The following is a 22,291-nucleotide window of genomic DNA, read 5'->3' on the forward strand; positions in this document are numbered from 1 at the left end:
AGTGGCTCACGGTGTGCTGGAGGCTAAGTTCTAGTTTTCTTTCCGATTTGTATTGATGTACTTTTCATCTTTTAGATGTTTGTCTTCGAACATTTGTCAACTTCTATGTGCAGTACACATAAAAATGGAAAATGTGATTTATTGATTTTTGATGAGTCATGGTGGTGGTAAGTACTTGGAGAGCTACGTTTATTTTTTTTATACTTATTTATTGTAATTGTATTTTTGTACTTATGTATTGAGAACCTCGAGTTGAAAAATTAATCATTTGAATTCATAAATTTTAAGTTTTACATGTTCGGTGGGCCAGGTTAAGGAACAGAGCAGGCCATATTTTTGCCCACCCCTGCATATGATGCTCACTTGGGCATTTTTTGTTTGGGGGGGGGGGGTGACATTGCTGTACTTCTCTCCAAATTGTTGTACAGCATATTCATTAGTCAAGCAATTAAATTGATAATGTCTTAATTAGGAGAAGCAATCAGGCTTTTCTGCAGCGGCAACAACTCTTTTGGTGGACATGCAGGCTGTTTTTTTGCCGCCCCATGTTATTTTTATTTATTTTTTCTCCGCGCTTGCTCTTCCCGTCTGTCTCTAACCTCCCCCTGGTGATAAATATAGTAGGTCTTCATCTCTCAGTGGCCTGCCTTGGCCCCGATGTATCACTTTCAGAGAGGCGGGCATTTGAAAGAAGCAGACCGCCCGCTCGTTAGCAATGTGACACCTGTGCAAGTGCAACACAATGTCGACACAATTGTGCTCGCTCCATGGAGGTACAGTAGGAATAGGCTGCGATTTCCCCTCACCCGGCGAGGCAAAATAGGCTTTCCACTCAAAAGTAGGTCAACCCCAATAAATGTTTCATGTATTGGCAATGTGCATTGTCTTTCATCTTTAATGCTACTTTGCCTGTGTTGATGCGCTACTCATGTCGTGCAGGCACCAAGGAGAGCATCCGTGCGTCCGCAGTGCTTTCAGACATGTGGTCAAAGGTGGAATGTGACTTTGACAAACACGCTGCCTCCCTGCTCCGGTAAATGAAGGTTACACTTTTTTTTTCTCCCTCTCAAGCTTTCACATCTTAGTCACAGACGTTATGCCTTCAAACCAGCAGCGAGCCTATTAAAACATTGCAGCCCTATTTGATATCCTTTCATCCTTTGGAGCTCCTCTGCTCTGCCACACGCCCGGAATTGGCTCGCTCTCCTGGTTGCGGCTGCCAAGCGGGGAGCATTTTCCACATTGTGTTCCATCTTTTTTCCCAGCGGTACCATCTGCTGTTTATCCTTACGTCGTTGAAACGCGCTCGCAGCGTCTGCCGTATGACCCACCGCCTGGGGAAGTGTGTTTGTGCGTGAGCGCTAAGGGCCCCGCTTCATCCGCGCGCGGTGGATGTGGACATTGCGTGGTTCAACTTTTATGATTAGAGTGGAATCTCCGTTCTTTTGATTTGTTTTCATAATGCAGGACGTTTTCTTTCCTCCAGAGGGACTCGAGATAGTATTAATGCTTTTCTGACTCAAGCTGTCTCCCATCAACTAAACAGGCTCGTTCATTTTCAGTGGTGCTTTTTTGTCATTAGCTGGCGCCTACCTCAGCTTACTTTGGGCGAGAGGCGCCACGACCTAATCGAGCATTTCCATTCACTTTCACACTTTGTCAATGAAGACTGTCTTAATAATATAGTGTTCTCTCAATTTTTATGGCTGAACTTTAGACTGGTCTGACTTACAAGGAAGAAAAATAGGAAGAAAACATGGCAAAATCTGCAATACATGAAGTTATGGTCACAAATGAAAACCAGGGTGAATCCGCGATACCCGAACCACAAAGTAGCGAGGGAACACCTAATTGTATTTTAACACGAATCACGTTGCTCGAGGCGGGTGGAATCGTCGCATCCGCAAAACCTTCACTTTTCAGCAAAGTGTCATCACTTTAAAGTTGGTCAATAATTTATGAAGTGGAGAAAGAGAGAACACAGTGCATAGTTGAGGGTCCCTTTGTCCATTTTTTTCTTATTGTTCTCGCTTTGTTGCTGCTGTTTGTACTGTGTTGCCAGGCCAGAGCTTCTTATTCTATTTCGGTCCGTGGTGTAACACGCCTTTTGCCCAAAGTCAACTGGGATCGGCTCCAGCTCCGCTCTGCGGCCAAAATGAGGACAAGCGCTGCAGAAAACGGTTGACTTTTGATGTGTCCTAAAATATCGTTTCCCTTCTGCACAGGTACATGTTTGAGCTCTCCGACAGGGAAACCACAATCTACCCGTGTCAGATGGATGAATGGACCAAAGTCGTCTTCACCGACTACTCCGTCAACCTCCCGGACAAACCCAATTCCTGGATCTTGGTCTTTAGGTTGGACAAATTTGTCAATGCTCTTTTTCCCCATCTCTGAGTCTCCATGATTGCTTCTGAATTGAATTGCTCATTTTCTCCATGTTGTATGCGTGTGAAGAGAGGTGTTCTTTTTTACGAAGGAGACGTTACTGTTGCCAAAGGTCTACAGTCCGGTCTCGTATTCTCGCCTGCACGTCATTAATAACGACACCGGAGAAGAGCTAAGCAAGCTCATCACAAGAGTCCCGCCCCTTCTTTATCAACCCAATGAGGTTTGATTTATTACTTCACGAGTTGTGTACACCGTGCTCTCCAGAGACCACATTTTCAAGTGCAGTACTTTTACAACTGTGATAGATGTCGCAGTGATAACAAATCTTTATTTTATTTTATTTTTGTACCTTCCACTGCAGCTGGGTTACACGTTTGTCGCCGAGGTCGTCACACCTGAATCGCCACCCGCTAACGCCAAGTGGACCTTGCGCTTGACTGCCACCCGAGAGCCTCTCCCGAAATTGTCCCACGTGCCTCCACTCAACACGTTTGCCGTGCAGGAATTCCAGGATTATTACATTCCCAACAATAACAATATTATATGTGGGTAAGACCAAGAAACACCGACAGTAGTCCTCCTGCAACTCTTAACATGATTAGCCAACCTGTAAATATAACCACTGTGTTGCTCATGTTACCTGAATGGCAATTGTGATTTTAATTTTGTTATTTTTTTTCTCTCCCCGCAGTTATACTTTGAAGGTGACCGTGCCTCTCGTCGGCACTGTTCACTTTCAGACATCCAGCCGTTATGTCAAGATACGTCTGTCAATCTTGGAGCAAGAGACGGTGGTTGCCAGCGCCATCGGCCAAGGCCACGTTGTCATTCCCGTCGCCAGCTTTCTGCCCAACGAAGAGAAGGAGGAGGAGGAGGAAGAAGAGGAGGAGCTAATAGGTTTGGGACTGTTAGAGAGTGTTTTCATTTTTTTCCCTTGAGGGCGGGGTTACAAGGGATGGTTTTTACGTTGGTTCTTATTTGTACTTGTTTGTACGGCTGTCGCTAACGATTATTTGAATCATCCATTAATCCGACAATTTTTAATTACCGGTAATCAGATAAAAAAAATATTCCACCTCCTTTCTTAAAAACACAACATTATTTCCATTTGACGCGACAGAAAATGCACAAACATAAACTTTGATTTTGTGCTGGTTTGGTCCGTAATACACACATTACAGAAACATGTTTATTGTTTTGCAAAACAACAATTTTCATTTTGATTCAACACAAAAGAAAATCACTTTGCTTTCATTGAGCATTAAATGTCTTACAATATCTGAATATTTACTGATGAAAGGATTTGGCCAATTTCATATCAAACAAGGTCTCTAAACGATGAATCGATTCTGAAACAATCTGATAATCGTTTAACCATAGCTGTTGATTAACTGTTGCACCTCTACTTGTGTGACAGTTAGGAATGTTAAAATGTTATTTAAAACAAGTTTGATGCAATGACTTGCAAGCCATCCGGTGCCATGGAAGATTTAGTTCTACATTGGGGCTTCCACTGTATTGTCCTGAGAACGAACTAAACTCAGATAGCACCCCCTCCCCCCCACCCATCAGAGAGAAACTTTTGCAACTCTTAATTTCTTTTTTGCACTTCCTGCTGCGATAACAGGGCGCGACGTTTGTCTTTTTATTTTCCTCCGACTCAGGCCTTTGCTCTCCTCGTTACAGCTCCCAGTGGCGCGGTAGAGGAGAACCAGCACACGCCCCCGGTCCAGGAGGACGAGATCAAGGTGTTAGATGACAGCACGGACGAAGATGACGAGAGCAGCACGTCGGGGAAATCAGACAGCGAAGATGACAACTTGCCGCCGCCCACCAAGGCGCCGGTAACACGGACTGCGTGGACGTTCCTCCTCCTCATCCTCCTCCTTTCTGCTTGTCTTCATATCCAGTTTTCACTGCCAGATACTGATAGCACCTTACTTGCAGACACACACACACACACACACACATACATGAACTTCACCACCCACCCACCCACTCACTCAATTCACATTCTCACACAAGAGGAGAGCAGCAGAAAGTAGAAGGACACTTTAGTTGCTCCTGTCTGACTTTGCAGCACTTGCCAGGGAGCAGTAATCGCTTCACCCGCCGATTAATAATCACACGCAGGAGATGATTTTTCTTTTTTTTGATTAAACACCACATGCAGAGCCACTAATGAAGAATGAGCAGCCGCGTGGACGGTAATGAGAGGGATCATGACGAATCCAGTAAAGCATCTGCAGGCGGGAGTCATTCGCATACAGTATTGATTAGTCCTTAAGACCACTGATCAATTAGAACAGGCGTCTGTGATTAAGGCGATGATACACGCTGCAGAAAGCCACGGGAGACATTTTGATGCTTGCTTTTGGCAGTTTGAGCACGAGCTGTTTAAAAAAAAAAGTACAGGTATTGCTCATTCTAATGTCCTTACTGTGATTTTCAGCAATTTTAACATTAAATATCCTCTGCGTGATATTTTTGTCTGCCATGCATCGCCCTCCCCCGGTATTTCACATTGACTTTTTTTTTTTGTATGTATGACAGGATCACAGGTATTTGCTGAGGGCAGAGGTACTGCACCACAGCTGGGATTTGGACGAGTCCCAATTGGCTTTCGCCCATCTGCTCAGTTTCAAAGAAACCCAAGGTAAAGGACTACAGTACAGTAAGCCCATTCCAAATCCTACGTCGCACGTGAAAAGCACTGTGCACGCGCATGTGTGGGTATTTGACTCACCCGCATCATAGAAATAAAAGTTAGCGGCTCCTCAAGACTTGTAGCTCAAATCAAAATCACGTCGACTTCAGCTCAGCCTGGCCGCTTCCTCTGAATTAACGAACAGGCCAGGTCAACGTCGGTGCACCAGAGACGTTCGCACCCTTCACAGCTGCTTTGCTGCTCTTTTTTTTCTCTGCTCATTCCCTTATCTTGAAAGTTACTTTATATGTGGATACATGAATTTTGTCGACCAGCGACCACACAAGCCTCCTATGGTTCTCCACTAGGCTTGAGGAAGTGGGTCAATGGGAAGTCAAATGAAGTTTGCTCTTCGTGCCCCCCGCCCCCCTTTTCCGGTGCCCTGGGAAATATCTCAGCAGGAAAGTGAATTAATTTCACCCAGTTAAGCCACGTCTCAACGGCGAGGCTGTGCCCTTGATCGTGCTCCCTATATGCTACATTGCTCGCTCACGCCACGCCGTGCTTCGAAACCCCCGCTTTTAACAAGCCAAATAGTAGCGCGTGCAAGTTTAATGCGCAGCTGCCTGCAATCCCCAGGATATATTGCTTTAGCCCTCGGTGCTTAGCACATAAACATTGTTTTGTTTTCATTTAACGGGTGTGTGCACCTGTACAGTATATCAGCCTTTATCGTATGTGGCTTTTATTATCACAAAATGGCATTGTGCTGAATTTCCAAATGACTTCAATGAGAGTAAGTTGGAGTCCTGCCTGGCTAAATGATGGATTGTTGTAGGCAGGGAGCCTTTTTTTTTTTTTTTTGCCACCGTTTCATTTTAGCTGGGAAGTGCAACAGTGCCACCTAGCACACAAATGCATACACAACACATGCTGCTGCTCATATTGAAAGGTTACACAAATGGGCAGGTAAACGGTACTTGTCAAGGCACCATCGTGAACAACACCTGAGGAAGACCTTTTTTTTTTCTTTAGGGAAAAGAATGGACAACAATTTGACAGTCTATTCAAAGTTGAACACTTGAACATTTCTTGAGGTGTGCCAATTTAAAGACAAGCAAAAGTCCTCGCTTTTTGAAAACACCTGAACAATACTGTCACCTTGTGGAAAGTCCTGTATTCTAGCCTACCCTTTTGTTGTGAATTGGTGCCATATAAATGCACTTGAATATCAGGTTCCAAGGTTTGGAATTAAAAAAAAAAAGCTGAGAAAATAGAATGGCACCCTGAACCTCTGCCTCTGCAAAATGCAGTGTTCTTTCCTGAGGAATTGATGGAATCAGTTTCTGCCACGTCGGGCAGTGATGAACCAAGTACGGACACACCCAAAGGCAACCGAAAAGGCGAAGATGACAAGAGGAACGGCAGCTCCTCATCTGTCTCCAGAGAAGAAACGGTAATTAAAAACATCAGCAAAATTACAGCAGGAATCGCTTCTTTTTGAAAAACTTGAATCTTTGGCAATTCCAACATGCAGTTAACAAGCCAGCTTTGCCTCCGCTCCTTAAACACATCTCCCCTCAGATAGTTCGCTGGTGCGGCAGCTTAAGAGTGCCTGGTTGTCAGCCCTGAGTGTGTGTCACACAGAGAACGTGGGCGAATTTTCCTGTGTTTGACTTTGATGCCTCCAACTGCGTGCCGCCAAGGAGAGAGAAATAAAATGTTAACTGACCTTTTGAGGTCCTCTCTAAAAGTAGAGACCACAGCCACACACCTACATACAGAGTCGCCATTGTCAAACAGGCTCCGCCTCTTCAAGACACAGACACTACACTGCATACAGTATTTTTGATGAATTTTGTTTTATTGTGTGTGTGCTCAAATAGTAAATAGAGTTGAAAGATTGTGGAAGGGTAGCAACGGTCTGAACAAAAAATTTAATCTGGTCTGTCAAAATTGTGGACTCGAACATCCCTTTCGATGAACACAGAATGTGAAGACGTGCTTCTTGTTTGCCAATCATCTAATCCTAAATGCAATCAAATTTGAAAGGCAGATTTTTTCTCCCCCCCCAGTGCACCCGCTCTCTGCAGCGCATTCCCATTTGAATATGTTTTCTTTCATTAGCGGCACTGCGTTGTTGGAAGCTGCCGATGTCATGATCTGCGAATAAATTAACTGAACAATGACATATTCGGTGAGCGCTGCATCAAGAAAAGAAAAATCTCAATCCAGGCAGAGTTGCTCATTGAAGGAGACAGACTCACGCGTTGGCAGTGCGATGACCTTCAGATGCGTTTGTGCCGGTGTGTGTTTTGTTTTTTTTCTGCGCGTGTGTGTATGTGTGCGTGCATGTGCAGGGCCTTGACCTGACCAAGGCCAACTACACGCTGCGTGTGGCTGTCGACAAGAGCCAAGCTGAGAACATTGTGGTGAAGAAGGATGTTGAGCGAATCGAGCAAATCAAGGCTATTAAAAGAGCCTGGGAGGCGGCTGAGCCGGGCCGCGCTGCCAAGGTAACCGAGTGGCTGCCTGTGTCGGGAAGGTAGGCAAAAGTATTGGGACGCTCTACCTTAGTTCACCCCTGGAGTGCAACTCCGTTATTGCTGGCATTTTGGACATTTGTGTCAGTGGTTCGAGATGTCAAATATCTAGAAATTTGGATGTTCGATACCATTATGAAGGCTTACACAATGTCATTTTTTTTTCTCCCTTAAGTATCGGTGGCTGGTATCGGCAGACTTCATGACTAACTGGTGCCTTGAAATAAGCGGGTATTGGCCGAATACAGATATACATTCCTATCTGGAATGTTTGCGGTCAATTTTGATTTTAAGAGGAAGGATGTCAGAAATATACCGGATATGCTGTAGCTCTGTCCCAATATTTTTGTCCGTAGCTTGTGTTACTCTCCTGTTTTTGTCCTGATTTTCGTGTTGTTGCAGGCATGGCAGTTACGTCTCAACTGGATCAGTCAATTTTATCCCCCCAAAGATGGTGACATTCCAGTTCCAGAGATGTCCTCCACCGAATCGGGTAGGTTCAACAAAACAAAATGGCTTCCGCGGACTCGAACCACTTCATCTTGCCTTCAATCTGATGTTTGTTCTCCACAAGATGACGGCTGCAGCCCGATTCCTCCTGACGCTCCCAGTATTCCAATTGAACAGCTGTTAAGCATCGTTGTTCCTCCCTTGGACTACACACCGTTCATCAGGTGGGTCTGTCTGCTAAAACGTGTCTCTTCTTGCTATCCGGACATTTGCTTTATCTGCAAGACCTGATGCAAAATGAGTGCTGCTTAATTTCCCTGAAAAAGATTTCAACTAAAAACTCCACAAAGTAAATCCAGCGATTTGTTCAAATGCGTCATATTAATTTGAAGATAATTACTGGAAAAAATGTACAAAGACCCAGAACTACTGTATGTCCTGGAGTAGCCACTTTAGAGTACCTGGTTGTCAGCCGTGGATGTGTGCGTGTCATGCAGAGAAAGGCAGAATGCTGAGGAGAGTGGACAACTATTTGTTTCCAAGCCATGAAACATTTTCCCAATACATGTATTTCATTAGTGAGCTTGACTATAGTTGTGCGCGTGTACTATGCTGACAGATCTTGCCGCGCTTTGTGCTCGTCAGTATCCAAAGTGTCAAGTCAGCGACAGTACAAAGGAAGTGTCTCCATCCCAGAGGGCTTGCGCCATTGTCTCTCATGTCATCAACTCAGCCTTCCACCACCTCGCCTTCCCCTCACGCAGGCCATCCCCCGGCCGTGACAAATGAGCCGGTATTTGGGTCTCTTAATCAAAAAGCTATTTCAGGACCCCCGTTGAGCTCATCGCGTCAGTGAGATGTGCCCTCTCCTGTCACCCGCCCCCTCCGTGAGTGTGTGTGTGTGTGTGTGTGTGCAGCTGTTAATGGCTGCCGACAATGTGGCCTGCAAAGTGGTCCAAAGGCGAAATGACACACACACACACGCACACACACTCAGCTGAAATAGTTCACACTGGCCAATGCTCATTAACTCTTACTTCAGTAGCACGGCTACAGGCTTCCCCTCATCATTAACTCCAGAAAAAGGCAAACACTTTTTTTTCTCCCCCCTCCTCCATCTATGTTTGCACCTCAGATGGCCACTTGTACTTTTCTCTTCCTCCAACTAAAAACTTTAGCGAACTGCCTCCATTTTTTTTTTTTGGCACTGCCTCCCTCTTGTTCTCCTCTTCTTATCACACACAGACAGACACCGAAAACACACTCTTGTGCCATCGTTCAGTGGCATTACAATGAAGCCTTAAAGCAGGAACGCTCGCACCGATGTCATTCGGGATTTACGGCCAGGCGTGTCAGATAAAGCCTGGATTGTGAAGCCACAATTTCCGCTGCACATTTCTCCCATCTGCCTGCCACATTTGCATTCACACAGCATACACATGGCTGCCCGTCCGATCCGGCAAGTGTCCAACATTGTAAGGTTTAGTGTCGAAGTGGTAAACGCCAAACTATCTGTATCACTTTGTGATAGGACCACACAGTCCAAAATGTTGTCATTGAAGATGAGGGCAATAAAAGGATACAGCAGCCACTGCACTATTTCTATGAATCACGCTAAGCTAGGCAAAGCGTTTGAATCATGACTCTGGCCTTCCTGTGTGAAATTTTCCTTTTCTCCTGCTGCTTGCGCTGGTTTGAAAGAAGGCACGCTCTCAAAAACCTCCCCAAAACAAAACGAATGAATGGATGTTTTTATAAATCGAAAAAAGCTGAACAAATGAGCCCAAGTCGCACTGTTTGAATTTCTTGAAAATTTCGTAATTCACGCACCTCGCTCAACTGTCAATCAAATGCCACTACTGTGCTATGAAAACAACGGTAGCTTGCATGATGCCAAGTCACAACAGGCTGATTTCCAGAATTCAATAGTTACTGTGGACCATAATTGTAAAATAAGGACCTAAATATTTAAAAACAAATCTAATATTTCATGACTTTAGTGTCGCTGAGGGTAGTCATAAAAAATGACAAACGATATCAAATTTGATGACATGCATTACGTTTCATCAAAGCTCTGCTGCGCCCATTTGATCTGCTCTGAGATTACATTGTAGAATCCCTCCATTTTCTTGTATGAAGAGCAGCACCACCCTGTGTGGAAAACAAGAAGTACATTGCATGCAGGCACAAGCTTAAATGTGAATAACTGTTCAAATCATTTGAGAAGAACCAAAAAAATAAACATTTAAATTGAGACCCTAAAATTTCTTAGCTCTGTTCGTTTCTAATGCATTTATTACGCGATTGCTTGCTGGACGTCTGTACAGGAGAAAGAAAGTCAAACAATCGTTTGTACTTGATAAATGTTCTATCGTTAAAAAAAGAAAACAATACTAAAACAAATAAAAGCTAAAATCAAATGAAGCATTTTTGAAAACTAATGAAAACTTCCAAAACTGCTCTAAAAAAAAAATCAAGACAATTTAAAAGTCAAACAAACTCAAAACGAACTACATGAAAATCCCAAACTATTATAACCGTGGTTTACACCCTCTTAAAAACTTCTGATCATGCCTCTACGAACCAGCTGACATGTTAACAAGGTCCGTGCGTAATTCATACAGAGGAAAAAATGATACCCCAGTCCTGTTGAACTCCGAGATGGAGGACAGCCAGCGGAAGAAGCGCTTAGAAAAGATCCAGGCTTACCAGATGGAACGCGACCTGCTGGTGGAGGAGCGCGAACGCAAAGCCACCACCAGGAGGGAACGGATGCAAGGGATTCTGACGCAGTACGAGGACCAGCAGGTGACCTCACCATCGTCGGATGGACATTAGCAGCCGTCGTTTTGAGTCCCGGTGAAAATAGCCATCATTTCGGCTTGTCTCAAAACGCTTCTCTCTGCTGTCTGTCTGCATCCTTTTCCAGACGGCGATGGTCCAGGAGCAACAGAAATTCCACGACATGCGCACGCAGCAGAATCAAAAATCCAACGACACCCGCAAATGGCTTAATAACCGCATAAAAAGGAGGGAGGATAAACTCGCAGTAGATGAAACCTAACTGGCCGCTCCATGGATGCGAAACAAAATTCCCACTTGGCCTCACGCGAGTCTGTTTGAAGCCAAGACAACACCGCTCAGGGTTTTACGTTGGCTGCGTTCACTCGCTAAGATGCGAATCCATCGCTATTGACAGCATCTTATCGATTGACAAGTGACTGGAGCAAAGAAGTCAAGATAGGCAGCCACAGTGTGCCAAAGTATTACAACTAATGGACCTCAGCATGACCACTAAAAATGGAGTCTTTGAGAAAAAGCTGACAGGGGGAAACGAGTGAAGGCGTAGAATGAATGAGTTTTGGACTGTCAGTGGAAACACCGGCTCCTTCTGGCTGTGAAGTGACAGTTCTCAGCAATGTGCAAATCTGTCAGTCTCTTGCACAAATACAAAACAAACTGAACAAAAATCAACTTACTGTACAGTTGTTCTTGTACAGTTGTTCATCACCATATCACGGCTCAACTATTTGGGCTCTCACTGTATTCCAGATTTTTAAAATTATTTCTTCTTTTTTATAGTGATTTTTTTCCCCCCCAAAAAAGTACCGTGTACACAACTACACGTCTGCAGTTAGGTAATGGGGGAAAAAAAGAAACTATTTTTGTTCACAAAATAAAAACAAAAATGCTTAAGAAAAATGAAAACTATCTGAAACTATATCTTATGTTTATACAACGAAGACTATTTTAAAATGTATTTATGTTGATATTACTGTTATGTTCATACAAAAGAAAAAGGTCAACCAGTTGTTTGACAATTATAGTTACTCCATTACACAATACTTTGTGACCTTTTTTTTGTAATCTTTCATGCAACAATCAGAACAAAAAAAAAATTGTAATCCGTCCACAGGTGGTCAAGAAATGACGTAGTCAATTTTCAGGCAATCTCCGATGTGAAGTCTACATCGGAGCAGGAGCACAACGAACGATTCCAGGAGGTCATTGGGTTGTTTTTGTCAATATCTGCCTGTTCCAATAATTCCCTCTTGTATTGACGTATCGTTTGTGTGCAACCAAACTTCAAACAGATTACATGTCAACTATCCATTGTATCGAGGCCGCAGAGACATAGTCGGCCTTGCATCCACCGCCCCCACAAACGTGATAATACTCTGCAAACCGTTTGCTTTCTCGAAGGTCACTGTATTGACTTGATGGCCCAAAGGCATGCCTCTGTTCACACAACCTCCTGCCAGCTGCCGATTGATTGATTGATTGGTCGGTTCATATATAAGTGGGCGCCCTGCCTCCACCCCACGCAAGACTCCAAGTAAGTAAATCTTATGAAGATTAATAGTTGCAAGGCTGTTTGGGGTTTTAATATCTATATGACGTGTTGATTGGTTGATTTAATTTGGAGTTAGTTACTATTACTGTATTCTTTATATGTTGAGCAAAAGTGCTGGTTGGGAATGAGTGAGATAATAGTGCCACCTAGTGGTTGTAGATATTATTACCTTGTCACTGTGATGCCTGCACTGTGCTCCCCTTCCATAGAACAGATGCTCAGAATGGAAACATCTGTTCAATGGAAGGAAGCGGTAATGTAATTGTTGATGTGAAATGTGTGAAATGCGCAATGCAGTCACCATCAGAAATTGCACTCGTCCCAAGGAAAAAAAAATGTCTGAGTGACGTTCACGTTCAAGTACAACGATGTGATTCTGCTGCCGTTATGTCCCAAAATGGCAAAGTGTGTTCACGGGGCCTTTTTCTGCCCCATTCCTGCTTGATGTGTATTTCACTCCACTCTGTCAGGCCTCATTGATTCCGCCGCCATTTCGTTTCTTCCCCATCCTGCCACTGAGCTTTGCCTTGTCTCCACACTGCAGCTTCTTTCCCCAGCACCTCGTTTACATAAAATAATATTTGCTTTTTCATCCAAACCCCTCTGTGTTACCTCCCCACAGTGTACACAGGGATCACTGGCTGGACCGTGCATCTTGTGTTTTTGCCTGAGATATTACCCTTGCACTGCAATTGGCTGTATTAATGGAGAGGCTGTTTGATAATTGGCGGCTGTTGGCTCGACGCAAAGATGGCGGGCAAAAGGATCGTGCAACCTTGAAAGGAAAGCATGCAAGTTGACTTCCCACAAGTAATAAGAAAATATTGGATTCTTCAATGGAGCCACATATTAGGATGATGCAATTAAAGGGAACCGGATACACATTCCCTGAATCGTGCGGGGACGGTGGTGGGTCTTTAATTCTCTTTTCATTTAGGAGATAATAATTCAAAACTGCCTTAATCGATTTATTTCCACACGCACGGCAAAGGGCGGTCTACCTCTCAGGAATTTGCTGGCTTGCCACGGGGGCTCCCATTGCCTTCAGACGGTCTGAAATCATGCCTTAATGTCCGCAATGGTTCAGTTTTAGATGGATATGTTATGCTATTCCAGACTTCTTTGATTTAGCCCGAACTCACCTAGCTTCAGGGTGAGAAGCTCGGTCATTCAGGAGGTGTTCACAGTTGTTCCACTGCTCCTCTGCATGAAGGGGGGGAGCTAGGTGAAGTGGTTCGGGCATCTGTTTCGGATGCCTCCTGGACACCTGTGCTGTGATATCATATTTCCTAGCTTTAAATGCTCAGCAGTGACTCCCGTTTGCTGTAAAGGAGCAAACAGTGGCCTTCGACTCTGCAAATTCTCTTTGCAGATCAATAATCTAGCACCCAGGCATCCTTGGGGATGAAATGGGGTGTGAATACAAGGTGCTTTTACTCGCCCCCGCTCAATATGCCGCAATGTTGGCCCCTTTTTTGGACATGCCACCCTGCTGCGAGTGAATATACCGAGAGGTCAGGCCTCAGAGGCCGGCTCTGCTGATAGAAGTGAGCAGATGAGCAAGACCTTTCAAGGAGAACCCCCCCCGTGCGATCTGTGCTAAAGACTGCGATAGGTAGCAAAAAGGCAATCTTTTTTCTTCTTGTAATCCCAACCTCACATTACCCTGTGTAACACCCTCTGCAGCGCACACTTCACAAACTGCAGACAGCACTGGAGGCTGGACACAATGGCAGACCTCCTAACGTAATTGCGACCTCATTCTAGTAAACCGGGCAATTCCTCTCCCTTTAATCGCCTCTCATTGACTTCACTGTCTCTGCGCTGTTCGTTGGCCGACCTCCAGCCGCGCCATCGTCAGACCACATAACTCAAGTCCTGTAGACACAGAGTTTATGTTATTTGGGGAGGGTGGGGTGTGTTTCAGTTTGTAAGACAAGCTAGATGACTTCAGATCGGGAGTAGACCACAAAGGACACGGCTGCCATTTGTAGTTGTCATTAAGTAGAACTGCCCAATTCCTGTTTTTATTTTTATTTTATTTATTGTTTTTGTGTCACTAACAGATTAGTTTTGCTATGAAATCTTCCTTATTTCCCCTGGGTTCCCACTTATCAATGTCTCCCAAGATCCTCCCTTGCCTCGCTTTTAGTTGTGAAGATAAACTGACTCCTATTTGAAGGCTTGAATGGCATCAGCATTTGAGGAAAGCGTATTTCTACATCTGTGGGGATGTGGACCAAGTGTAATCTGGCTGCGTGCACAATCAGCATTTGACAGTGTCAAATGTTGACAGCTGTCCTTCACGTGCTTGAAAGATGTAAGAGGGGAGGCTTATGTGATTTGGTCTTAAATGACAAATGTCCTCTGTGCGCGGAGACCTGTCTGTCTCATTTAAATCAACCCGAGATGGCAGCGATCCAAAGCAACAGCCCGGTGCATGATGTCACAGCGGCCACAAATTGTCTGTGGTAATAATAGAGAAGTGACTTTGCTGCAGCTGATCTACGTTCCCGCTTTTGCTTGGCAGTTTTAGTTTCTTCAGATGTGGTCATACAGAGATAAAGGGGTGGGGTGTGGGGAATGCATACGCTCAAGTTGCTACATTGCGTTTGCTCAAATCACGGCTTGATTGCTTTTGCGTTGCAGACGACTAAATTAATTCCGTGATTGCCGTTTACACACCAGAGCCCAGGGAATGTCAGCTCGCCGGTTCCTCCCGCTGGATTGGTTTGCGCAGTAGCAACTCCGGGAGGATTATTGCACCGCTTAATTTACCATCTGAGGCCTGCGGGTTGCAATAGTTGTTCATTGTGCTTTTTCATTACGTCTTTTGTGGAGGTGGAGAAAGAGGTATTCCTGCTTCCTTCGTGACTTTTGGATGGGTGTACTGGATTTCAGGGCACCGCATTTGGGTCCCGTGTATTTCCAACAAAAGTGGCCTTTGCTCTCGTCAATGAGGCGCTTCATTGTATCGCCACAGAAGAGCATGATCCACCTTTCGTATTAAATCCTCAAGGCTACAGAAAAAAAAAACAATCCTCACAGAACCTTGACTCAGTCCTTCCAGAGCTTCTGTGTCATAAGCGTGACAGCACTGGCACTGCCCTTTCCTTCAACAGTGGTGTCCATCTGCTCCACTACATGAGTGGGTCAGATTAGCGCCTTATCGGAACGGGCACCAGCTGTGGCGTCCCGAATGCAGTCGAGCAGACACGTCGCAGCCTTGCCCTGAGCTATTTGCTGCAAATAAATCCACACAAACACAAACTGCACAAACGCACACTGCAGTTTCGATCATTTCTACCCATCTCGATTTTTGGTCTTTGGTGCTTCATTTGTGATTATAGTCTTTCTTGTCCCTGCTTTTCTCTTCTACCTTGCACCACCACATACTCCTCCCGGACATGGTGCAGTTCTTTCCTGTTTTACTTTGAAAGTACTCGTTGCATGCTTGTCTCTCTTCCAGCATTTCGTGTACTATTCATCTGCTCCCGTGCAGTCAAGTCTTCCATTTGTGCTACATTTCCAAGTGTATGTTTGACATTTGGGGCGCTCTTTTTACATCTTCTGCAAAGTGCTCATCTCTGTGGGCTTGCATATCCCTTTTGGGACTCTCCCTCCATCCTTATTCTACCTGCACAACAATTCCAGACAACTCTCACATGCATCTGCAGTAATGTCGTTTCACTCGCACGACTCCCTTGAGGGGTGTAGTTGCTTGGTGCAGGGCATCTCGATCTCCAATTGTTATCCACAGCCTTTGTGATGACTTAATCTTCCTGGACTGTTCTCATTTGTGCTGAAATTCTTTACAGGGGTTAAGGGCATTGCTTAGCTGCTCCTACCAGACACCGGCATCGCTGCCTGCTTCTGTTCTGTTTGTCTCTTCCTCACAGGGTGTGGCACCACCTTCCCAGTTCCCTCATGCTCAGTAGATAAAAACTTCTTTTCTGTCTGAGTGTCCCTTCCCCATTATTGCACAACCAAGCAACTCAACAGGACAGTTAAAAAATAAATCAGTGGCACAAAATGGATGGATGAATGGCGCCATGATAGCTTCACTATCCACCTGCCAGGGCCTCTTCTTATTTTACCTGAAATTGGTTGCTTGGACCATCACTTCATCAATTCATGCGATCTGCACCCCAGATGTCATGACCATATGTCCCTCTTTCGTGGTCCTGCGAGGCTGCAGGAGATAAAAGTGGTTGACACAGACCTGTTCTCATGTTTTTGATACACCATTTCAAAAAACGTTCCACCTTTTAAAATGAAACATTTCAAATGGAAAGTTAAAGAAAGATTGAGGTCATGTGGTTAACCTCAAATAAAGTTCAGCTGTTCTTGTTTTTTTTTCTCCCTGATAAATATATTTTTTGCTCTCTTTAAGAAGCCTGAAGGATTTGTAATGTTCAACTATTCCTAATTCCCCCACACTTTATTAATGGTGAACAAACATTTAAAATGACCTAACTTCGTCAATTTTTTTTTAAATGACAAAGAAGCATTACAATAGGGGTGTGTAGACTTTTAATATCCTCTGTAAGTGTCCTGCGACTAAGCTGTTTAATTGTATTAAGTCTTTTTTTTTTAATGAACAAGTCATCATCCATTTTATACCTGCCATCACGAGTCATGAAAGCATATTGGCAGGAGGAGGTTTCCTATTTCGAGGGACGTGAACCAGCTATGTCACAGAGATTCTTTATCCGACTCATTTGCGTGCATGTTTGACGCCGCGTCTATCGCGTGTCGAGCGCTGGCTCCTCGGCAACGGCTCATTAACTTCAAATCCCTCCGGGACCGTTGTGAGTTTTGTGTCTGCCTTTTATGTTTTTTAGCGCTCGCGTTATCGCAGTGCGCTCTTGTCACTATGGATCGCGCGAGACCGTCATCGCACCCCCCTCCCCCCGTCTTGTCCGCAAGCGTCTTGTTTATGGTCTGCGCGTGGCAACGCAGCCGGTCCTCTCTCGCTTGTTAGTGCTTCAAATCAACCACTTGGTCGCTTGCCACGGCCTCGCGGGCATATACAGTAGGTGACGCTTTCAGGTGCGTTGCAATTCGCTTGATTTAACTCCAGCTGTCAGTGACGCTCGAAAACCCCGGGCCTTCTGTTCCCTGCACACCACGCCTCAACTCTGCGTAACCCTCACCCGCTGTGACCTCCTAGTGTTTCTTCCCCACTTTCTCCAGACAGCACTGTGTCGCTAAGGGGGCCAAACATGCCCTACGACGACGATGTCGAGCTCCGAGGACTCCAACACGGTGGCGCTGGGGATGCGTCAGTCAGGAGTGCTCAGCCTCATTTGATGATAGTTTTCAGTGGCTGAATAAGGACACGGTGGTGCTCAATTTTGCTACAGGTTTTAGCAAGTAGCACGAAGTCGACACACAGTTTGCTTTGGCAGGCTCCATAAAATATATGGGGAGTCGGATCTTGAGTTTGACACCTCCGCACCGAACGCCAAACTTTTGGCAAGCGACCGCGCTTTGCCACTGACTTGCATCCTCTCCAACAGCGCCGTGTAAAAAGTATTCGCCCCCTTCCCGATTTCTGTGTTCTTTGCATATTTATCACACGCAAAGGTTTCAGTTTATCAAAACAATTTTAAGAGCTCATAGAGACTCCCCAAAGAAATACAAAATGCTGTTTCTAAATGCCAATTTATTTGATTAAGGCACAACAACAACAAAAATGCAAAACTACCTGTCCCCAATTCAAAAAGTATTCCCCCTCCTTGTTAAATCACAAAGTAACTGTGAGTAATGACAATGTTTGGAAAGCTAAGTTCAATTTCACAGGCAACACTCGAGGCTGTATGTGCAGATTTTCAGCACTCTGTGTTAATTGGCTAGTTTGTGGCCACCTAAGCCCGGCTTTTGTCACCGCACGCATTGAATTTTTAGCAAAGTGAGCAGGCGCCACGCTAATGCAGCCATCGCCGAACGCCGCCCGTTGTCATGTCGGTGCTCATCCTGCCTAACCTCTGCCCCCGGAATTAGCACTGGATTAGCCGCCGCTCATGTGCATCATGGAACGGAATGTTCCTTATTTGCGTATTTTCCCCGAGTTATTGTGTGGAGTTGTAATCTACCGAGGGAAAGGATGTTCTGCGCTGATGACGCATGCAGATGCCCCCAAAAGATTTCTACTGTAAGATCGAAGTCAACCTGCCAGATGGAATGTTGATCGGCATCACGTGCAGAAATGTGCGCCTGGAAAACATGGTGACGTTCACTCCGGCGGTGACATTGAGTATCCTGACTGCGAATGGACAGTGAAATTTGCAGCACAAGGCATCATATCAATCCCACGTTCTGGAGGTGTGAAGTGGGAGTGAGTTCCGTGAGGAGGAAGAGGCAGCTGGAATTAGGTGAAATAAATGACCAGATTCAGGAGATTTTGTAGTCATAAATGAAGAGTCGTTCGTATGAGACCTTGAAATGGGCCTCACACGTTGTCATTTTGGTCATTCGTTCACCAGCAAAAAACATCATTTTAGTCCTCACGTCGCCGTTTTAACTTGAAACATGTGAAAAGTGGACACTTTGAAAGTGTCATCATGTCTTGATAAATCGCTCAGGATTGTCTTTCAGGGCCATCTGATGATCGTGTCTTCTGATGACTTCAATCGGCAGGGGTGAGAAAGTGGTCAGATTCAGCGCGATTGTCGAGATTTGGAGGGTAGAGTTTGATCATGCTTGTTCGGTGATTCAAGGTCATGTGAAGGATTTTTGCGAGGCGCACCTGACTGTAAGCCATTGATTCAAGGCGATGGGTCAGTGTCTCTGTAATTTGGCTCGCGATCAGCCAATTAGGATCAGTCATAAATCAAACACGCACAATAACCCCAAACCGCTTTTTTTTTTCCTTCCTAAACCACTTTGGCTCTTTCCCCAAGACGCCGCAACGAAGAGCCTCCGCCGCGGGAAGCCTTATCAAAGCGTCCAAACACGGCAGTCGGGGAGCTGTACACATAATGCGGCAAGATGAATGGCCCCAGCTGCCACACAATGGCGCTAAATTAAATCACTGATGTAACGCGCACCCCGCCAATGGTCCTCCCCTTTCTCACATCCTCGCGCACACGCAAAGAACCTCTTTGTTCTTCCGCCTAATATATTCTCAATACCGCCTCGGAATGGAGGCGATACGTATGGTCAATTTCACTTCGTTATGCAAATGACCCAAGTGAATGAAGAATGATTTTTTTTTCTTTTCATGTTCACGTCGCCTCAAAGCCCCCCTTCGCCCACTTGTGACGGGCGTGCGTGTAAACATGACGGAAAATGCGGCATCGCCATATGTGGCATGGGTGCATGAGAACAGGTGTTCTATTACTTCCACCAGGGCGCACTCCCACCCCCTCCACATTGCATTCCCAACGTCCCGGGTGCAAGGGAGACACCTGCCCATCGCGGGTGACCTGACAGGTGTCGGTACCGCTCTGGTGTGAGACGCCCCGGGGGGGCGCGTAATCTCTGACCACAAACTGTAAACAGCTGGACCAAAGTTTTCAGCTCAACCGTGACTTTTTAGAGACATTTTTTACCTCACCTAGGCCTTAAAATGTGACCATTCGCACGCACAGATTGTCAACTGGTCTTGTTCTGAGGCTTGACTTGGTCTAATTCCACTTTGGTCTCGATCTGGACTTTTTCTAGGATTTTCAACCTCTGATATTGGTCTTTATTTCGTCTAAATTCCTTCATTCCTCACATACAGTCAAACCTCGCTTTTCGAACATCTCTGTTCTCGACCAAATCGATTTTCGACCAAAAATTTAGAGGGTTTTTTTTTTTTTTTTTTATGCCTCGGATTACGACCAAAAATCGGTTCTCGACCAAACTGACACTTGACTCCTCTCGCCTTCCTTACACAAGGAAGTGACGCTTCCTCGTGTAGCGTTCCATTGTGAGCAGAGGTGTCAAAGATCTTTTTTAAAATTCTTTCAAAGAGCGTGGTTTTGGTTTTCAAACCAATCGGTTTTCGGACAGCCTTCTGGAAAGGATTATGGTAGAAAACTGAAGTATGCATGTAGTCTCAAGTAGCTTTCCTCAATCTCTTGACTTGGTCTGAAAACCTCAAAGTCATTTCCCTTACAGTCTCAACCCACTTTAAGCTTTGTCCTGACTTGATCTGAAACCTTCAAAGTCTCTGTGTTGACAATAGTTTCAACCTGCAATGAACTTCATCTTGAACGGGTCTCAAACCTCTGCAAGTGTCTGTTTTGGTCCTGACTTCAATCTTAGTCTGGACTCACTCTCAACAAGCGGCTCTCGACTGCCTGTCGACTTCTACTGGAAATTAGCAACCACGTTGAAGATGACTGGCAGTTGATATCATTTGTTTTTATTTATTTATTTTTATTAAGATTGTTCAGCAATTATCTTCAAACGTGTACATATTTAGAAACAAACTTGACTTCAGGGTCTGTAACAGCGGTTACTACAGTGGACAGCTCATGTTATCAGGTTACAGGGTGTGCGTGAAAGGGTTAAGCCCAGTAATGAAGTTTTTGTCCGTTCTCACTGACCCACACGTGTGGTGGTGTGGCGGGGGTTGCGGCGTGCGGTCCTGGTCCACTTCCCCGCAACATAGCAGGAATCAGCAGAGCGCGCGTGAGAGCGGATGAGGATGGATTGATAGAGGTTAGGGTCGTTGGAAGAAAAAGGAGAGTGAGTGAGAGTGGGCGGTCCGGGGATGGGGGCAGAGAGGCAAGGTGGCGGGATTCTGCGTCCAAGTGACGCGCATGCGCATGGGAGGGAGAACGGGAGAGAGAGAGAGAAGGGGAGGGGGCAAGCGGAGGAGGACGAGCCGAGCCACGGAGAGACGCAGTGGGGCCACGGTCCGAGCACATCGCCGCACCGACCGACGCATCAGCATCTCTGCAGCTTCGTCCCTTTTCCCTCCTCCTCCTCCTCCTTTTTTCTGTTTCATTGCTCTTTTTTAAAAAAAAAAAGATTTCCTGACTGAATCGCCGAACGAGTAGAAGACTGTGTGGCTCGAGCCTTGCAGTATGGAGATCTTGCAGAAAAACACGCACTAAAACGTGAGATTTACCAGGTGGAGAGAGAGGAAGAGAGAGCGAGAGACTACGTGTGCATGTAAGTGCCCCCCCCCCCCCACCCAATCTCTCCTCACCTGCTTCCACTTCCACTATTACCCAGCGTATGCTCTCTTCCCTTCTGCAGTGACAAAAAATGAAGAAGTTCAACATCAGGAAGGTGTTGGACGGCTTGAAAGAGGCGTCCTCCTCGTCCTCGTCCTCCTCCGCTATCTCCTCCTCCAACCCTATGGTCCAAGTGGGTCCGCAAGAGAACCATCTGGTCCAGGAGCAGCTCCAGTCTGAGCATTTCCAGCTCTGTAAGGTAAAAAGCGAATGTGGGGTGGTGGGTGTGGGGTTGGAAATGTATAGGATGTTGTCAGCATAGAGCACAAGTGTGAGGGGGGGGGTACTTTTGTGTTAAATTTGAAGAATTATGCTTTTCACAACAGTTGCTTTGAGATTTTTAAGAATTCCACATGGGGAAGAGGGGATAGTGTCAAACCCTCTTGGCCTTCCCACCCATGTCACAGGAAATTAAATGCATTTAAAGTTCACGGTGAGCCCCCAACCCGGCTGATGCTACTTAAAAAAAGACTACATCAGGGGTCCCCATGTTGCTTTTGCCTCCGGCGTGCACCCGTTTGCGGCGTGAACTGTCATATCAGAGGGGATTGGCCACGCTGATCCCCTCTTGCATAATCAGCTTGCTTTGGATTAGCGGAATGGTGGGGAATGGGATATCACTGGAACAGAGTGTATATGTTGTCCCGTCGTTCACCAATCTCTCCCCTCCATACTTTACCCCAAATGTCATTGATCCGTTTTGGAGCTGAAGAGGAGGGGGGTGGGGGCT

General features: G+C 45.5%; 2 protein-coding genes across 5 annotated transcripts in view; both read left to right on the plus strand.

Annotated features, from left to right (window-relative positions):
• Positions 1-11,884, plus strand: part of LOC147187807 (androglobin-like) — a 29,974-nt gene extending 18,090 nt beyond the window's left edge. The window contains exons 22-33 of the mRNA XM_086100423.1: positions 940-1,033; positions 2,226-2,357; positions 2,458-2,611; positions 2,753-2,940; positions 3,083-3,288; positions 4,078-4,235; positions 4,945-5,047; positions 6,352-6,494; positions 7,399-7,554; positions 7,984-8,255; positions 10,656-10,839; positions 10,961-11,884. Coding sequence (XP_085956549.1) covers positions 940-1,033; positions 2,226-2,357; positions 2,458-2,611; positions 2,753-2,940; positions 3,083-3,288; positions 4,078-4,235; positions 4,945-5,047; positions 6,352-6,494; positions 7,399-7,554; positions 7,984-8,255; positions 10,656-10,839; positions 10,961-11,095 — 1,925 coding nt within the window. The 3' untranslated portion in view covers positions 11,096-11,884. The remainder of the gene's footprint in view (positions 1-939; positions 1,034-2,225; positions 2,358-2,457; positions 2,612-2,752; positions 2,941-3,082; positions 3,289-4,077; positions 4,236-4,944; positions 5,048-6,351; positions 6,495-7,398; positions 7,555-7,983; positions 8,256-10,655; positions 10,840-10,960) is intronic.
• Positions 11,885-21,027: 9,143 nt separating this feature from the next.
• LOC147187808 (syntaxin-binding protein 5-like) overlaps positions 21,028-22,291 on the plus strand; it is a 52,587-nt gene continuing 51,323 nt past the window's right edge. For 3 of the 4 annotated variants that reach the window (XM_086100609.1, XM_086100608.1, XM_086100610.1), the window contains exons 1-2: positions 21,044-21,496; positions 21,584-21,760. In XM_086100609.1, the coding sequence (XP_085956735.1) occupies positions 21,593-21,760 (168 nt within the window). In that variant the 5' untranslated portion in view covers positions 21,044-21,496; positions 21,584-21,592. Of the gene's footprint in view, positions 21,497-21,583; positions 21,761-22,291 lie in introns of all 4 variants that reach the window. The other variant, XR_015097686.1, reaches the window with a different exon arrangement.

Source organism: Hippocampus guttulatus, chromosome 20, assembly GCF_054856545.1.
Source record: "Hippocampus guttulatus isolate MCC_2025c chromosome 20, RoL_Hgut_1.0, whole genome shotgun sequence".
Classification (NCBI taxonomy): Eukaryota; Metazoa; Chordata; class Actinopteri; order Syngnathiformes; family Syngnathidae; genus Hippocampus; species Hippocampus guttulatus.